Source organism: Antennarius striatus, chromosome 15 (assembly GCF_040054535.1).
Source record: "Antennarius striatus isolate MH-2024 chromosome 15, ASM4005453v1, whole genome shotgun sequence".
Lineage (NCBI taxonomy): Eukaryota > Metazoa > Chordata > Actinopteri > Lophiiformes > Antennariidae > Antennarius > Antennarius striatus.
In genome coordinates, this window is record NC_090790.1 from 5,181,537 (window position 1) to 5,200,117 (window position 18,581).

General features: G+C 43.6%; 1 protein-coding gene across 2 annotated transcripts in view; it reads right to left on the minus strand.

Moving 5' to 3' along the window:
• The window catches only part of ehmt1b (euchromatic histone-lysine N-methyltransferase 1b), a 41,359-nt gene that overhangs the window by 4,972 nt on the left and 17,806 nt on the right, over positions 1–18,581 (minus strand). For both annotated transcript variants that reach the window (XM_068335195.1, XM_068335194.1), the window contains exons 2-22: positions 18,262–18,352; positions 17,657–18,177; positions 16,391–16,598; positions 16,063–16,211; positions 14,525–14,680; positions 14,044–14,160; positions 9,408–9,510; positions 6,421–6,558; positions 5,210–5,487; positions 4,445–4,677; positions 4,140–4,355; positions 3,963–4,045; positions 3,713–3,819; positions 3,433–3,555; positions 3,139–3,240; positions 1,807–1,911; positions 1,479–1,633; positions 1,171–1,338; positions 817–961; positions 628–705; positions 334–449 (exon numbers count right to left, since the gene is read on the minus strand). In XM_068335195.1, coding sequence (XP_068191296.1) covers positions 334–449; positions 628–705; positions 817–961; positions 1,171–1,338; positions 1,479–1,633; positions 1,807–1,911; positions 3,139–3,240; positions 3,433–3,555; positions 3,713–3,819; positions 3,963–4,045; positions 4,140–4,355; positions 4,445–4,677; positions 5,210–5,487; positions 6,421–6,558; positions 9,408–9,510; positions 14,044–14,160; positions 14,525–14,680; positions 16,063–16,211; positions 16,391–16,598; positions 17,657–18,177; positions 18,262–18,352 — 3,392 coding nt within the window. The remainder of the gene's footprint in view (positions 1–333; positions 450–627; positions 706–816; positions 962–1,170; positions 1,339–1,478; positions 1,634–1,806; positions 1,912–3,138; positions 3,241–3,432; positions 3,556–3,712; positions 3,820–3,962; positions 4,046–4,139; positions 4,356–4,444; positions 4,678–5,209; positions 5,488–6,420; positions 6,559–9,407; positions 9,511–14,043; positions 14,161–14,524; positions 14,681–16,062; positions 16,212–16,390; positions 16,599–17,656; positions 18,178–18,261; positions 18,353–18,581) is intronic.

Sequence of the window (18,581 nt, forward strand, 5' to 3'; positions counted from 1 at the left end):
CTGAAAGATCCACAAATGTCTAGTTGAATTTTTACATTTTCTCCTCCATGTTGATGTTGAGCTTTAAACACATTGACACAACTCGTGGTGCAGCGCGTTAAATAAAAGCTGCATAATTTATCCTCTCTCAGCCAGTATTATGTAAGAGAGTCACGATGAGGCATTTTACCAGAGCGTCCTCGCTCAAGCGCCGCCATCACAGACTGGATAAGAATGAAAAGATTTTCTAGAAGTCGCATTCTGACCTCTGCAGGAAAGACGGCGACTGTCCACAGTTGGCGATGTCTCAGAATTGTTTTCTAATTTGTGTTAACATTTAGATGAAGTGCATACCTGAGTCCGTTTTGCACCACACGGTTCTTACAGGTCCTCCAACATGAGCAAGCGTGGTTGCACTCAAAGATGAGAGGAGGCTCCTCACGGCAGAATTCAGGGAGAAGACGACCACTCTAAATCACACAAAATATAAAAATACAAAGGAATGTACCCTCTATAGATAAGATTTCATAAAAAATTCACATGCTCATATTCTTTTTGTGTATTTTTGTTGTGTTGTTTCTCATGGCTCCATCTATGAAATGGTACTTTGTGTATCTATGTTGTCCGTCTGCAGACGTCCACACTCACCTTGTTGTACCAGCAGCGCAAACTGAGCTGTCCACACATGCAGATGCTTGTTGAACAGTCTTCCTTACAAACACAGTACTGTTGGTCGTGGATAAAACAAAAGAATAATACAGGTCACAGAATGTCGAACAGAGACAAATATAATCCATTCGTTTCCTCTACAAACACCTGCTGTTGTTTCCAACTGACCTGCAAGTGTGTTATGTTCCTGTCGATATTCATGGGGGAGGTAATGCAGTTTTCGGATATGTATTTATAGCCGTCTGGAAAAGGTTCGCTGTCGACAGAGTTGACACAAGGAATTGGAACCCTCTCCTGCCCCAGGGCGATGTCGCTGTAAACAGAGCAGACGATGGTTAGGGGCTGTCGGAGTCTTCAAGAAAAGATTGCAGAGATTCTGGCAGGTATGGATGGACACATACATAACAAATGATTCAATCAAGAAACAAATTTAATCGTTTAATCACCCCCTATATCCATACCCACTCTAGAGAAGGCCAGGCATTTTGTTATTTTAGAATTTTAGACAGACATTATCTTAACCTGTGCAGGATCTTTTGCTCTGAGGCCAGCCTGCTGTTCTTGGCCTCCCTCTCCTTCTTGTTGGCCTGCAGCGCCGCCCAGGCCTTGGAGTTGTGGCTGCAGCAGTCTGGAGGAGTTTCTCCTTCGCGATTCTTCAGAAAGACATCTGCTCCTCGGGTCAGGAAAAGTCTGTGGAGACCACATTTCTCTGATTAGCAACAACAAACCTACTTCTGAATAGATTTATTTATTTCAATCTTCTTTCTTAGGTGAATGGAAGTTGTATTTCCTAAAAGAAGATTAAACTTTTGCTGAAGGCAGAAACTCACGTGACACAGTCCACACGATTCTCCCGAGCAGCGATGTGGAGAGGAGAGTCTCCGTGGATGTTGACTGCCTGCAGATCACAGCTGGCATTCAAGAGCAGCTTAGCAATATCAACACTGCCCGAAAATGCTGCCCAGTGAAGGCAGATATTCTCTTCCTATGACAAAAGAAAAACAGAAAAAAAACCCTGTTTTTATATATACAGTATATTTTATATATATAAATATATATAAAATTTTTACAAATTATTTATTTATTTATTTATTTTTTCATTTTTTGCTGTTAATACACAGTTTGTCAACCACAGACTGGACAGACTCCTGATCCAACCTTGTCCCTGATGCTGATGTCAGCTCCTTTGGACAGAAGCAGCTGCACTTGGTCCACATGCTTGTACTCTGTGGCCCAGATCATCGCTGTCCAGCCTCCATCATCCTGTTAAGGGAAAAACCCTCGAGCTCAGTAACAAGTCACTGATTAACAGAAAAACACTTCTTCCACTCTTAAATGGAAACTTTAATTTTCAAACAGAAAACAACAGCAGGGCTTTCGCTCACAGATTACAATTTAGTAGCATAAAAATACCTTTAAAAGGTACGAGCCAACATTAGACGACACATGTTCAATGAGCATTAACGCTACAGTTTTACAACCCAGCATCTGAAATATTTCCGATGCTTGATAAAAGAGGATGTGATCATTTTCCAACCCATTTGCTATTCAAATGAAAAAAGGTTTTGACAGAGGCAACGAAATGCTGGGAAAGAGGTTGACTGGTAACAGATGACATCATGATTGAGAGTGAAAAGGACATCCTGGAAAGGCATCAGCCATTCACAAGGACAGACGGAGAGGGGAGGTCATGACTGCGACCTTCAATCCCTCCAGCAGCACTGCGGTAACAACCAACGTGATTCTAAGAAGCATTTGACCACAGGAGCTCAGGGAGAGTTTGGAAAAGTATTTTAAGTCAACACAGTTCATCGCTGCATTGACAAAAGTTGATTGAGACTCAAAAAATAAATATCTGAGATCCTAAAACGGCGCCCTGAAGGGCTGCAGCTGAGCTCATTAGAGGTGGATGGACACAACGTGTTGGCGCATCCTCGAGTATGATTGGCATGTATGTGAAGGATTCATTAATGCTGAGATGTCGATCCAGGTAGAGGAACAACATGCTGCCAGATCAGATGTCTTTTTCAGGAACAAAGCTCTTCATTCCAGAAGGAAGTAGAATCATTCTGCTAACTTATATCCATCTAACAGAGTCCACACCTAACACTTAAAAAGTGTCACATTACAAAGCATCACATGAGATAAAAGAAAGCTCGAATAAAGTTGTAAATAAAGCAAGAAGAGACAGAGTGTTAAAAGAAAAAAACAAGCATTACAGTAACTTTTCTCAATGAATTGGAAACATGCAGGAAGAAAAACCATTGTGAAAAATAAGGTTTATCAGCTTCAACATTCAATATATTGTCCTTGTGCTGAATTGGATTTAGTTCATAAAGGATTTCATTTTACAGACTGTTCTGGGTTGTATAAATATTATTAGTTTATTTGTAGAAAATCTGTTAATATTCTGAGAGCAAAATATAAATCATGTGCAAAGAAACCCAGAGAGAACCAAAGGCAGACAGGATGAGGTGAAGCTGTACTGACCTGACAGTTAATGTTGATCAATCCTGTGGACAAAAGGTGCTCAACAATCTTGTAATGCCCAGACTTGGCCGCAAGGTGGAGACATGTGAACCCTTCAACGTCCTAAGAGCAGCACAGAGTCTAATTAAGGACAGATTCTCAAGCCTCAAGCTAAATTTCCAGAAACTGACAGACCCCCTCAAATATAAGAGGTCATTTTCAACTTGATATGACTCGTAGGTGGAGGTAAGGGGGTGACAGTAGAAGCTATGACAGCTGTGATAATCCTTCCTGTGTGACTTGATGCAGCTTTACCTTGTGCGTGGCGTTGGCTCCAGCCCTCAGCAGGTATAACACCGTCTCCATGTGGTTGTTCTCACAGGCCTCCATCAGTGGCGTCCTGTGATCTTCATCACACATGTCCAAGTTGGCACCAGCCTGAAGAGGGAAGCGTCAGAGAGTCAAAGTCAAAATCTGTGACTGACTGAGCATTTCAGAGCAAGTTTGCCTTTTTCCGTGTTACAGCGGGAGACGACAGTCCCGTTCTTCACGGCGGATCGACTACAGAGCAGGACTTGAACGGTGACAGTCTTACTTGTACAAGCATGTGGCAGATGTCTTTGTATCCTCCCTCAGCTGCAGTGTGGAGTGGAGTGCGTTTGTTCTGGGATTCCATCTTAAAGTTTGGGTCGATGCCGTCCACTGGAAAGTAAATGGACAAGGACAGACATTCATTCAAATTCATTTGATCTAAAACTAAAGTTACATGTCCATAAATTCCCTGTACACATTAGATTAAAAACTTTAAAAGATTTTTTTTTTTTATAATTAAGGGGTTCACATACCCAACATGAGCAAGACCTTCTTGAGTTCTCCCTGTTTGGCTGAGAAGTAAAGTTGCTTGGGGTGAAAACGCAACTTCTTGGGCCTGATCAAAACACACAAGTATGGAAGTTTGAGCATTTGTATATGTTTGTCACAAAATCAGATTACACACTTCTTCTACTACTTTTGGAACGTACTTCTCTGTGTCGAGAGCAGCCAGGATGCCCTCCAGAGTCTCTCTGGATGGTCCTTGAGCGACTGTAGGGACGTCGGCTGTCCCTGTCCTTGCCTGCAGTAGCGATGTCCTTGATGACCCAGGAACGGCGGCCGCGTCAAGTCCGTGTCCAGAACGAACGGGCAGCGAGCTGTCGGCCTTGCCGCTGACTTCAGCGCCCAATGCCAGTCGAGAAGAACTGGAAAGATGAAGTAAGTCTATAATTCATCTGTAAGGAGCACAAAATACTGAGGAGTCAGTCTGGAGATATGCAGACCCACAGCTTACCTGCCAGTGGTGGTGTCGGCCCGGCCCTCCAAGCCCCCAAGAGTGACGGGTCCATGAGCAACCACAGGGGGCACCGTGGAGGTGGTGTCAGCTTTGGCGATGGTGACCTCCTTTGCCTTGGCAGCCTCCTCCCCACAGTGAGGACAGAAGCTTTGACCTTTCAGCACAGAGGCACAGGTGCTATGGAAACGGTGAGAGATGCTGACATCTGGTTGGCACTCCATGAAGGTCCCCTGGGATATAGAAAAATAAGAACCCTATGTGAGCATAGAATATTAGACACATTTGATTTTAGACAAGAATCCACATAATAATTAACTGACATGTTGATTTATAAAAATTTGCACTGAAGTCTGTAGACCACAAGTAAACAGAGGATCATTTAAATTGTAGGCTGTCACGGTGTTTAAAAACCACAATGTATTTTTATCTTCTGATATACATTAAAGAGTAAAGAAGCAAAGACTCAGCATTGGAGATGTTAGGGGGGGGGGAAAAGATGACAACTTTATAAATGACATTTTCTGCATCAAACAAAAGCACAACACACTCAAGTAAAGACATTCTCAATGCTCTTTTCAGATTGTGTGTCTGTACATTCTGGAGATCAAAATATGTCACCAATCGCTATAAATTGCTACTAAATTTTTTTCTTCAATTCAGATATGGGTTATTTTTATTTGACATTTGCATACAGTTCATTCTGTTTGTACATGAATTTCAACCACAACATTCTAAACGCCTCAAACTGGTGTGTCTACTCACAGCCCTGCAGAAGAAGCCACAGCCGGGGCAGCACTGGTGTTTCACCATGCCGTTGCGGTGGTCCTCACAGAGAACCAGCAGCTGGACAGAATTGGATGGGCGCATCATTTCATGCTTCAGTATGGCACCCTGGCAGCGGGTCAGCTGTCCGTCCACGCTCTCTGTGGCCATGCACTTCCTGTCTGCCAATGTGAGAATCTCTCGACTCTTGGGCGTTTCCATGCGGCAACTGCAAAGAGGAAGCTCCTGAGCCTCCTCGATGGCTGAACCCAACGCGTCTACAAAGACACAAAATCCAATAATTAATCAATCGCCATATAATAAATACATCAATTAAAATTTGTACCAAAACATAACCTGGCTGAGAAATGTGGTAGAGGGTATAGAACAAAGTTTCTTTTTCTTTATCTTAAACAAGAACATTTGTGTTGAAGGAAACTTGATTCCTAGTCTCTGGAAAACTCCAGGAGAGAAATCCAAACTCAACAGACATGAATAGAAGCAAAAATTCACTGACATGAATAAAAACATAAAAGTTAAATTGAAGAAACCATTCGATGCATACCTTCCCGGGTTGATTCCTTTTAACAATATTTTATATCACCTGTAGAGGACATTACAATCGGCACGTAACAATTATTAATTATTACTCTGCTATATTACGTTTTCCTTTTAAAACATAAATCATACAAAAATCATGATTTTTAAATCAAAAATCATACAAAAAAAAACTTGTATCCTTTCTACAAGTTTTTTGTGGTTTTCCTAGCCGGAAATATCAAAGGTAATTAGATTACATCAAGCTTTGTGAATAATGCAGCAACTGCATATTATAGTATCTCACACTATAACCATTGCTGATAATATTTTCCAAGTTGTCAGTATCACCTTGAAAAAAATTAAACACCACAACTGAAATAACTTGTTTCTGCTTTTCAAACTGAGAGGTTTATCTTTAATATACTGCAGGTTCATACATTAAGTCTGCTGTCATTAAGAGTTTTCAAAGCCCTCTTTTTCAAGGTTTCTTATTTGTGTCATGACAGTTGGTAATATTTGGTGCACCCATGTGAAATACCTCAGGAAATACCTCAATCCTGCCACACTGAACCGAACTACATAAACTGATATAGAGTTTCTGCTCTGTCTGTGATGAAGACTAAACAAGGGGGAGATTATTATAAAGTAGTATAGAAACTTTCCTTCCATACCTTTGTTTTGTGATGGAGCTTCCAGATCTTGTGGCTTGTTAAGGGTAACAGACTCAGGTGAAGGAATCTGTGTGTAGTCACTCCCATCACCTGCCTGAGCTTGAGATGAAGCCTGACATTGATCCATGGCCTCTGGTTCTGAGCAAAAATGACAGTGATCAGTAAGAAAATGTTGCATGAAGGAAGGAAAATGCAGTGAGTTGCATACAGAAAAATAGTTACTTTCATGACTGGATTATCTGGGTTGATTTAAGGAGGATCTAACAGTTTTCTTGTCTTAATCAGGAAAACTGCATTGCAGAAGGATCTCAGAATCTCCATGCGTTATTTTGTCTGTTTCTGACAATTAGAATTGAGTGTAATTTAGACTCACAGCTTGTCCACCATGGCAATCTTGTACAAGTGAAGAGTATTCTGAGAGCAAAAGGATTAAAAGGCTTCACTCAACTCAGAGTGAGCGGCTCAAGGAGGTGAGGCGAGAGACAGAATCTGATGTACTGTATGAGTCAGAGAAGTGATTTCACATGACGCATCACGCTGGGTTTGTTCTACAGAGGCAGGAGAAGCCTTTGTGTAGAAACGATGAATGTATGTATGTATGTGTAAATGAAAACACTTTCTATTCATCTCGAAGGAAAAAAAATCAACATTAGGTCAGATGTATGATAAATCAACTTTAAAAGCCACTATACACCTCGATTGAATGGTTCTTCATTGCTCCCAGGTCCACAATAATTTCTGCTGTTCTGGTTGCATTACTCCTTGTACCACTGATTGATTGAAACGAAATCATTTTGCACACAGGTATAAAATTTACACTCACAGTGGAAACCTCCACCAAGGTCTAAATGTCCCCTTTAATTTAATTGACTGCCTTGGTTCTAGTTTTCATTTAGATCCACACTCATAGATATCATCGCCCTATGCTTTCAATCTACACTCATGATATATTTCTTGAACAGTCAAAGAACATCTAGAAAAACATCATTTTTCACCAAGCAAAAGAAAATCCTGGCGCTGCCCCTTCAGATGAGCACCAACAGGTAATGTGGCCCCAGACCCCCCCTCCCACCAAATCTCAGGACACATCGTTCCTACTTATTGGATAAACCTGGATAAACTTAAGAGTACAACAAAAATGAATTGAAGAAAAGTCAGGCGTTTACTGTAAATCCTGATAGTTGGGTTCAGCCCTAGCTGACAGTGTGGTCTGAGCCAAAATCATATAGAGGTGCTCCTTCTTACAGTGAATATTTAATAAAGACTATTTCCTATTAAAATATTGATAACTACACAAAGTCAGTGTTAGGGTGAAGCAGTGAAGTAGAGGTGCCACAATATCAGAAACCAAATTCTCAGCTTTACACAAACAGACACAGGCGTTGCACTGTTATAAAAACACAGGTAAGGAGGGAAGGATCAATATTAAACTACGAAACCGATTGGAGGCTTACGGGAAAACATGCTGCTTACCTTGATCAAAGAGTCTGATTCTCTCCAGGAATTCAATGTTTTTGAACAAGCACGTGTGTTTTAAAATATAATGAAAAATGATATTTCATTTACTGCATGAAGTATAATACTCTGCTCAAAATAAATGAGGCAACACTTCATCATCAACGTGAAATATAACACCAAGTCCATCAGAGTTCAGCGGTATCAATCTGTCCGGTTCGGAGAAGAGCCCAAGAAGGTGGAGGATTTTAAGTACTTAGGGTCAACAGTCCAGATCAATGGAGAGTGTGGAAAAGAGGTGAAGAAGCATGTCCAGGCAGGATGGAACGGGTGGAGGAAAGTGTCAGGTGTGATGTGTGATAGAAGAGTTTCAGCTAAAATGAAAGGAAAGGTGTACAAAACTGTGGTGAGACCAGCGATGTTGTTTGGTCTAGAGACAGTGTCACTGAGGAAAAGACAGGAGACAGAGCTGGAGGTAGCAGAGATAAAGATGCTGAGGTTCTCTCAGGAATGAGTACATCAGAGGGACAGCACATGTTAGAGGTTTTGGAGATAAAGTCAGAGAGGCCAGACTGAGATGGTTTGGACATGTCCAGAGGAGAGATAGTGAATATATTGGTAGAAGAATACTGAGTTTTGAACTGCCAGGCAGGAGGCCTAGAGGAAGACCAAAGAGGAGGTTTATGGATGTAGTGAAAGAGGACATGAAGGTAGTTGGTGTGAGAGAAGAGGATGCAGACGACAGGGTTAGATGGAGGCAACTGATTCGCTGTGGAAACCCCTGAAGGGAAAAACCGAAAGGTGAAGAACAAGAAGAATCTGTCCGGTTCGTAAGAGACAAATGATTGAGAATTAATTTTAGCTGCTTCCGTTAAAATCCTAAATGGGAGCGGTTTTACCTTTCCTGACTCCTCCATCTGAAGGTTTGTGTTTTGCTAGTGTCCTTATCACTACAGGTAGTACAAGGTGGTGTTCGCTATCCAAAGTTATTCTGGCAGCGTGCCCTGGGTTCCTCCTGGTGCAAGATAATGACAGGCACCACGGGGCCCATAGCAGTTAGGTGACATAAGCATCAACTGCCATTGAGCTGCCCCCACGTTCCCTTGTCCTAAAGCCAAGTGAGAACTTACAGGACATCCAGAAGCTCACTGATGCCCTGATCCAGGTCTGGGAGGAATTACCCTGGAACACCATTGGCTGACTTATCAGCATTCCCAGATGCTATTAAACGTACAGGCAAATGAGGGTAAAACACAGTACTGAGTCACATCATGAATTCTCATGATGAAATTTACTTAAATTCGACCAGTCTGTGATTTTTGTTATTTCCACTGATTTTGAATCTAGCCCTAAATGGGTTGATTATTTGGATTTCCATCGATTGTTGTTAAGTCATATCATTCTTAATAATATTAATGCAAGTTGCCTCTATAGGCCACTAGGTGAGTAGTTTCCTCCGGGATTAATAAAGTACCTATATATCTATCTGTCTATCTACAGGACAGTATAGATGCCGAGTGAGACAGGATTACCTTTGGCCTTTGTCCTCCTCTTCCGTTTCCTTGACGGCCTGAGCCATGCGCTGTCTGCTTTTGTCTTCTTTTTCAACTTCTTCTTCACACTGGACTCTGTGCTCTGAATCAGACAGACACAGAGGTGATTCAAACACAAGTTATCACAAAAAGCCCAACAGAAGTTTGCACAACACGTGAGTAGACAACATTCCCTTGGTTGGAGTGTTGCACACTGATTTTGATATATGCTCAGTGTTCTCGTTTGCATGTGTCCTTGCGTCTTTAATGCACATTTTTTGACAGGGACACATGATCGTCAGACAGCGTGCGTCCCTGGGACACACGATCGTCAGACAGCGTGCGTCCCTGGGACACACGATCGTCAGACAGCGTGCGTCCCTGGGACACACGATCGTCAAGACAGCGTGCGTCCCTGGGACACACGATCGTCAGACAGCGTGCGTCCCTGGGACACAAGCTTTAAATGCATTTCCATTTGACAAGAATATTCGCAATTTTTCCATTTTTCCACTTAAATTTCGAACCTGGAAATTGCCATTATATTTTTGTCTGCACAAGTTTCTAGTCACAAGACTCACCTGTGTGATTCTGCCTTACTAAAATTGACCAAAAAGCAACACATAATCATTTTACGTGCTGCAGTGAGAGGGAGGAGTTAGTTAGACCCTCCAGAGCAAGCATAAGCTGTAGCTTATGCTTGGAGAGTCCTGTTGGGTTTCTCTGTCTGAGCGATTTGAAATGACTGCTGATGTGATTAAGTGCTATACAAATAAAGGTTGATTGATGATCAACCCTGCGGACCCACCACCCGCAGGGCAGACCGATGGGGTCGGGTGCGCTGCCATATGGGTGGCAGTGACGACAGGGGGTCACGACGGACCAGACCCGGGCGGCAGAAGCTTGCTTCGGGGACGTGGAATGTCACCTCACTGGCGGGGAAGGAGCCGGAGCTTGTGTTGGAGGTGGAGCGTTACCAGTTGGATCTGGTGGGGCTTACCTCCACGCATAGCCTCGGTTCTGGATCCAAACTCCTAGGTAGGGGATGGACCTTGTTTTACTCCGGAGTTGCGTCAGGCGTGAGGCGCAGGGCAGGTGTGGGGATACTCACAAGCCCCCGGCTGAGCGCCGCTGTGTTGGAGTTTACCCCGGTGGATGAGAGGGTCGCTTCCCTACGCCTTAAGGCTGTGGGGGCGGAAACTCTGACTGTTATTTGTGCATACGCACCAAATATCAGTTCAGAGTATTCGGCCTTCTTGGGGTCCCTAAATGGGGTCCTTGGAGGAATCCCTGCAGGGGACTCCATTGTTCTCCCGGGGGACTTCAATGCACACGTCGGCAATAATGGAGACACTTGGAGGGGCGTCATTGGGAGGAATGGCCTCCCTGATCTGAACCCGAGCGGTGTTATGTTGTTGGACTTCTGTGCTAGTCACGGATTGTTCATAACTAACACCATGTTCGAACACAAGGATGCTCATAAGTGTACCTGGTACCAGAGCACCCTGGGTCGGAGGTCAATGATTGATCTTGTGATCATCATCTGACCTTCGACCGTGTGTTTTGGACACTCGGGTGAAGAGAGGAGCAGAGCTGCCAACCTCAGTTGGGTCCGTTGGCGGACGAAACCTTTGGATAGACCTGGTAAGCCCAAACGAGTAGTGCGGGTGAACTGGGAACGTCTGGAGGAGGACTCGGTCCGCGAGGCCTTCAACTCCCACCTCCGAAGGAGCTTCTCGTGCATCCCTGTGGAGGCTGGGGGCATTGAACCTGAATGGTCGATGTTCAAAGCTTCCATTGCTGAAGCTGCAGCTGAGAGCTGTGGTCTCAACGTCTTGGGTGCCTCAAGGGCCGATAACCCTTGAACACCGTGGTGGACCCCGGTGGTCAGGGAAGCCGTCCGACTGAAGGAGGAGGCCTTCAGGGGCATGTTGTCCCTGGGGACTCCTGAAGCAGTTGCCGGGTACCGACAGGCCAAAAGGACTGCAGCCTCAGCTGTGATGGAGGCAAAACAGAGGGTGTGGGAGGAGTTTGGAGAGGCCATGGAGGAGGACTATCGGACGGCACCAAAGTTGTTCTGGGGGACTGTCCGACACCTCAGGAGGGGGAAACGGGGAACCATCCAAGCTGTATACAGCAAAGATGGGACACTGTTGACTTCGACTGACGAGGTTGTCGGTCGGTGGAAGGAAAACTTTGAGGAACTCCTGAATCCAACTACCCCAACTGATCCGTCCTCTGTTGCAGAGGCAGAGCTGGAGGATGATGGGGGATCAGAGTCAATCTCTCGAGGCAAAGTCACCGAGGTAGTTAAACAACTTCACGGTGGCAAAGCCCCGGGTGTTGATGAGATTCGCCCGGAAATGCTGAAGGCTCTGGGTGTTGAGGGGCTGTCGTGGATGACACGCCTTTAACATTGCATGGAAGTCTGGGACAGTGCCAAAAGAGTGGCAGACTGGGGTGGTGGTTCATCTTTTTAAAAAGGGGGACCAGAGGGTGTGTGCCAACTACAGGGGCATCACACTCCTCAGCCTCCCTGGGAAAGTTTACTCCAAGGTGCTGGAAAGGAGGGTCTGGCCGATTGTCGAGCCTCAGATTGAGGAGGAACAATGTGGTTTCCGTCCTGGTCGTGGAACAACGGACCAGCTTTTTACTCTCACAGGGATCCTAGAGGGGGCTTGGGAGTATGCCCATCCAGTCTACATGTGTTTTGTAGACTTGGAGAAGGCGTACGATCGAGTCCCCAGGGATATACTGGGGACTCGACTGGGGACTTAAAAATATACTGTGGGAAGTACGGGGTGAGGGGGGAGTATGGGGTGAGGGGTTCTCTCCTCAGGGCCATCCAATCCCTGTACGCCCAAAGTGAGAGCTGCGTTCGGGTTCTCGGCAGTAAGTCGGACTTGTTCCGAGTAGTTGTTGGCCTTCGCCAGGGCTGCGCTTTATCACCAATTCTGTTTGTGATTTTCATGGACAGGATATCGAGGCGAAGTCGTGGTGAGGAGGCTTTACAGTTTGGTGGCCTGAGGATTGCATCGCTGCTTTTTGCAGATGATGTGGTCCTGTTTGCGTCATCAGCCTGTGACCTGCAGCGCTCACTGGTCCGGTTTGCAGCCGAGTGTGAAGCAGCGGGGATGAGGATTAGCACCTCCAAATCTGAGGCCATGGTCCTCAGCAGAAAACCAGTGGACTGCCTTCTCCAAGTGGGGAATGAGGTCCTTCCACAAGTGAAGGAGTTTAAGTATCTTGGGGTCCTGTTCACGAGTGAGGGAACAATGGAGCATGAGATTGGACGGAGAATTGGGGCAGCAGGAGTGGTATTGCAGTCGCTTTACCGCACTGTTGTCACAAAGAGGGAGCTAAGCCGAGTGGCAAAGCTCTCCATCTACCGTTCAATCTTCGTTCCTACCCTCACCTATGGTCATGAGCGAAAGAACGAGATCGCAGATACAAGCGGCTGAAATGGTCTTTCTCAGGCGGATAGCTGGTGTCTCCCTTAGAGATAAGGTGAGAAACACTGCTGTTCGTGAGGGGCTCAGAGTAGAGCCGCTGCTCCTTCGCGTGGAAACGAGTCAGTTGAGGTGGTTTGGGCATCTGGTGCGGATGCCTCCGGGACGCCTCCCTAGGGAGGTGTTTCTGGTACGTCCAGCTGGGAGGAGACCTCGGGGCAGACCCAGGACCAGGTGGAAGGATTATATCTCAACACTGGCCTGGGAATGCCTTGGGATCCCCCAGTCAGAACTGGTGGATGTGGCCGGGGAAAGGGAAGTTTGGGGTTTCCTGTTGAAGCTGCTGCCCCCGCGACCCGACTACGGATAAGCGGTGGAAGATGGATGGATGGATGATGATCCATTATCAACATGCCTCCAAAAAAGATGCCAAAAGTTGGAGAAAAAGCAAGTGATAATGAGGGCTTTCTTGAATAAACGCAATCAAAAGTTAATGAAGAAAAAGAGACTGATATTTCTAACAATTATTGCTGGAATGTGTGTGGAGAGGGCTCTTGTCAGCTTGGTGCAGTGTCCACAGGAAATTACAGTATATGAATTAAAGGCAAAGACAATTATTGAGAGAAAAACGGAAGTTTAAAAAAAAACTGTATTACATCTTTCTTTATTCCTAAAACTGTTTTTGAATGACTACCAAGCTTTAACAATTCGATATAATGAAAACATTTTTTTTCTTTTTACTAAAAAAGTTATGACGTCGTTGTCAATAAAACAATTAAAATTAAGTTTGTTTAGTTCTTATATTGTACTATTGGCAAAACTCAAATCTTGCGAACGCTTTTACCACATGTTACTACTTTTGGGATGCATAAACATCATGTTGGGATGCACAAATTTTTCCTGAAGCGCATCCAAACGCATACTTTCTTGAGGTAAAATGAACTCCGTAAGCTACAAAGAAGATGACCAAACTCCAGAGTCAATGTAACACATTTTAAGGGAACATCAAAAATTAATTGTGTAGTGAATTAAAAATACCGAAGGACAGAATTACAGGACTTATCATAGCTTATATGTCAACTCTGGTGATGGATGGATGAACAAACATACACTGAGCATCTCCCATCTATTCATCATCAAAAAATTTTTTATAAAAAATTAACAAAAAGATGTGGAAAAATAGTTACCAAGTCAGACTCTACCAGGTCAGATTCTACCAGGTCAGACTCTACCAAGTCGGATTCAGTGCCTTCCTCTTCGCGCTCATCTTCTCCGGACTCTTCAGACTCCTGCTCATCTGCCACCTTCACCGGAAACCAGAGTTCATCAGCAGATTTTAACGGATAACACATCAGAACACAAGAACATAAAAATGTCAAACAATGATGTTTGAAGGGAGTTTCTAGAGTTGTCTCTCATATTCTTGAAATGTTTTGGGCTGAAGATGCCCACACCTGACATACTAGTTATTAACCCATAATATCAACACAGAAACTTTCTGAGAGAAATCAGTCATTGATGGAATCATCACCGATTCTCTGGTGTGGTGATTCTACAACCAAAACAATTAAAATCTGCAAAAAAATAAAAATGATTCCATCCACTGTCTACACAGATCTACCACCAGGATACTAAAGACAGAAGAAAAAAACATTTTTATCGACCAACCTGAGAGATGGGTTCAGATGTTGCTTCCTGGATAGTGCTGACAGGTTCTTCTGTTGGCTGCTGTCTGTCCTCTTCCTCAGACTCCATCTCCTCAGACTCTTCCTCCTCAGATACGTTTTCCACCTTCTCCCCATTAATGTTTGCTCCCTCTTTAGTCTGTATGATAAGAAAAGACTAGAGGTGATCCTAACAATCATAAAACAGGGTGTTACATATTTTTATGATATACAGATCGGTGGTTTGAGGAGGAATGACGTAGGACGACATCTGACTCCTCTCCCGTAGGTCGCTAATAGCTGGACCAAAGGTCAGACCCGAACAAAGTGAAACACCTCACGCCGTAAGTAAGCTAGGAAACTCACAAAACGTTTACATACCCAAACAATAAGCCCATGTGACGTTACCGAGCTATTCTAATGTATCTGTTCTGATAAAAATTCTGACTGGAGTCAGTGAGTGAGACTGATGAACATACAAGAACATGGTAGGATGAAATAAAAGAGGAATGAAATGAGGAAGTAGGACAAAGGAAACCTCACATGTGTGGTGTAAAATAAGAAAGGTAGACATTAACAACAGTTTTTAATGAAGAACAGATGGACACTGCATGTCAAAAAGGAATCATTAGAAGCAGATATGTGAATCACGGAGCATCTTTGAGCAGACATACCCACTCAATTGTGAACTGGAGTGAACTGGGAGGTCAGGAAAGTAGAAAGAATATTCCGGTAGCTATTGACTCATAACTTAAATCTCATAATGCTTTGGAGATTTTGAAGCATTCAATAAAAAGATATTAAGTGTGATTTCTGACAAAAAGGAGGCTGTCACTATGTTGTCAAGTGTGATTAGAGGACAGAAAGATTCACTGCATGGTGCAGTGACAATCACCTGACGCTGGTGGACTATTAGACGTATGCTGCTACAAAAGAACTACTACTTTGATAACTTTACTGTTGTACACACATCTACAAACTCTCGGCGAACATTTACCCAGCAGCGTTTAATTTAAATATCTGTTCCAAGTATGAAATCAAATCTTTTGGCCAGCTCAGCCGCCACACAGTGGTCAGAAAGGTGTCTTTACAGAATATTTTAACAACACAATTAACTTGAACTTTGACATTTAGTGCATGTATCTTCATTTTGTTATTTTGATCTATCTTTGACAACTAAAATTATGGAGCCACAGTATATTTTTAGCACCAAATCTGAAGACCTTTGTCACAAACTCTAAAAACACAATACCTCCTGCCACAGCATGGTAGCATTAACAGTAATGGTGAAACCTGGTGCCACCCTGATCACAGTTTAATCGGCTCTCATTTAATAATTTTATAAGGTATTAACTTCTAGTGATTAGTAACTTCTGTGAAGTGAAAACATTCTGTCCTTCCATGTCTGGGAGTGTTTTGCCACTTTGTACTAAATCACAGGTGTAAACATTAAACTGAAAATAGATTTTACAACAAATTTTCAGTAATTTCATACCGTGACAGATGAAAATGTGTGTTATAATAAAAGTGACTATGACAGACCTCTGAACTGGTGGCAGACTCCTGTAGCTGCTTAAACATTTCCAGCACACTTCTCTGTTTAAGCACTTTGGTTTTCTTCTTGGGTACCAGACTGTACATTCCCATCCTCCTCTTCTTCTTACGGGATGACAATCCTCCCGAGAAAGTGCCTATGACACGAGAGCGTGCGCACGCACACACAGACAGAGACACACACACACACAGACAAACATTTACAGAACAACTCTGAGACGTGACTATGCTGTTTGTGTCCTTCAACTGCAACCCAGTGGGTTTCTTTTCTATACAGTGGGTCAGTTTTTGGGGTTTAACTGGAATCTGTCTGGACCTTGATGCAGTCTCGCTGGAGGAGTAGCATGTGCTGCAGGTGGAGCTGGTGTGGCCGGTTCAGTTGGAGCTGGTGTATCCAGTGGACCCTGAGGTAGATGGTTCTTGGTAGAGTACTGCTGCAAGGATTTCTCAGTTTCAGGTGCAACATGTGTCTTCATTTGCTCCATTTTGGCACTCTTTGCTTCTCTTAATTCCCTGTTCAGAAGCTGTAAGATGACAGGAATCAAGACACAATAATGACCTTTCTGTTTCCAAGTGAAGCTATGGATAAATGTACCTTTCGCTGATTGTTTCTTAAAATTTTACAAACATATTCATTACTTATTGGTTTCTTCTCAACAGTGTAAAGAAAATCCTCAGTTTGAATAAGGTTCAGCGGAATAAATGGCGCTTTGAGCACCAAGTTAAAACACAATGTTTTTGGTTTTTTTGGAAAGACTAAATTCATTTCCTTTAACAGTGGCTGCAATGTCATTATTCAAGTAGCCTCTGGTTGAGCAAGAAGAGAGTACTGGCATTCCTTTATGTTTGTAAAACGGAGTTCACTAACTCCATTCACCCACTACTGATCATTACTGAGTTTACAGGTGGTTCATGGGTTCTACTTCCTAAATAAGGTTTGGAAATGAACAAAAAGATTTGAAAGACTGAATAAATATATTACTGTAGGCTGTGTGTGTGTCTGACTGTCTGACTGTGTGTGAGTGTGTGTCCCTCTTCTGATGTCTTCCATTGAACCGTTTTAAGTCCAATTTGATAACTAACAAAATAAAAGTGCTAACGATTTTGCTGTGATGATTCAATCCCTTATGCAACAAACTTCCCCTTTTATTTGTGATGTTGCATACATGTGTTTCAGCAACACAATGTGGCCAAAAGTATGCGGACAGATTGCGTACTGGGGCTATTTTGGGTCTGCTAAAAACATGTTGGCCTCATGTGGACGAAGCTGACTGGCCAGCAGAGTCTTGACCTCAACCCCATCAAACACTTTTGGAATGAACTGGAATATGAATGTGAGCTAGACCTTACTAGGCAACATCAGTGTTGTTGCAAAGGGAACAATTCCCTTCTCTGAAATCAGCAGCATATGAACACAAATGGTTTGTTACATTAGGGTTTGCTGGCCATATATATGCCCTATTTAGTATATCCTCATATAACAATGTTACTAATTTTATAATCATGATTTTCCTCACAGGAAATGATGTGACTGGTCCTTAAAACCAAGCTACGAGTACTTCTCCATTGTCTAATGGTTTACCTTTTGTGCCGGGCTCACAGCAGGTCTGGACATGGTCTTGCGTGCTCTGTGTATTGTGACGGTTGCTGGAGCAGACACAGGAGGCGTTGCTGTGCCATTTTCAATGTCCGGGGTCCCTTGTCCTGATATAGTCCCTGTGCTGGGGTCAGTTCTAAGTGCATCTGAACTTTGTGCACTCCCAGACACTGAGGCAAGGAAGGGCTTGATTGCATGTCCCCCTGATGTCGAGCCCAGAGGCAACCAGTTAGTCCTGTGAGGGACACCCCCCAAACCTGGAGTCGCCACAGAGCTGCTGTCCTGCTGCTGCTCCGTTAGAACTAATCCATTGCTTCCAGTAACAGAACCGTGTGGGGGCTCTGAGTCAGACGTGCCGTTTTCATTTACCAAGAGTAAAGTCCCGTTGCCTGTTGCAGATCCATGTGACGGGCTCTTGTGCCTGATGTCATCACATTCTGTGCCATTTAGCATCGTCTCTGTAGAAGGGGATGACGCCAGTCTGGCTGCTACCTCTCTGTCTTCATCTACGGAAGGAAACAAATGAATGAGACGCTCTGTAAAGCAGCCTTCATGAAATAAGAGTCTTTTAAGTTTGATTCCAGTTATACCTGTCTTCTCCTCGCCACCGTGCTCTGGACTGAGTTGATCTTTCTTTGTGCAGGCACCCTGATCCACGCTGCCTTTGGCGAGACCAGCAGGCTGTTGAAATCAGAGTACATATATCTGAAGAAACTGAATCTAACAAATTGTTATTTGACCTTCATCACCATTTTGTGGTTACTTTGATTTTTGAAACTATTACTCTACTTAGATTGTCTCATTGACTGAAAGTTAAATCGCGAACAAATCTAAGACTACCAAACTGCTGATATTCTACTTCAATCAATTTAATAACAAAGCTGAACATTTAGCATTTTAGCCATGAAGA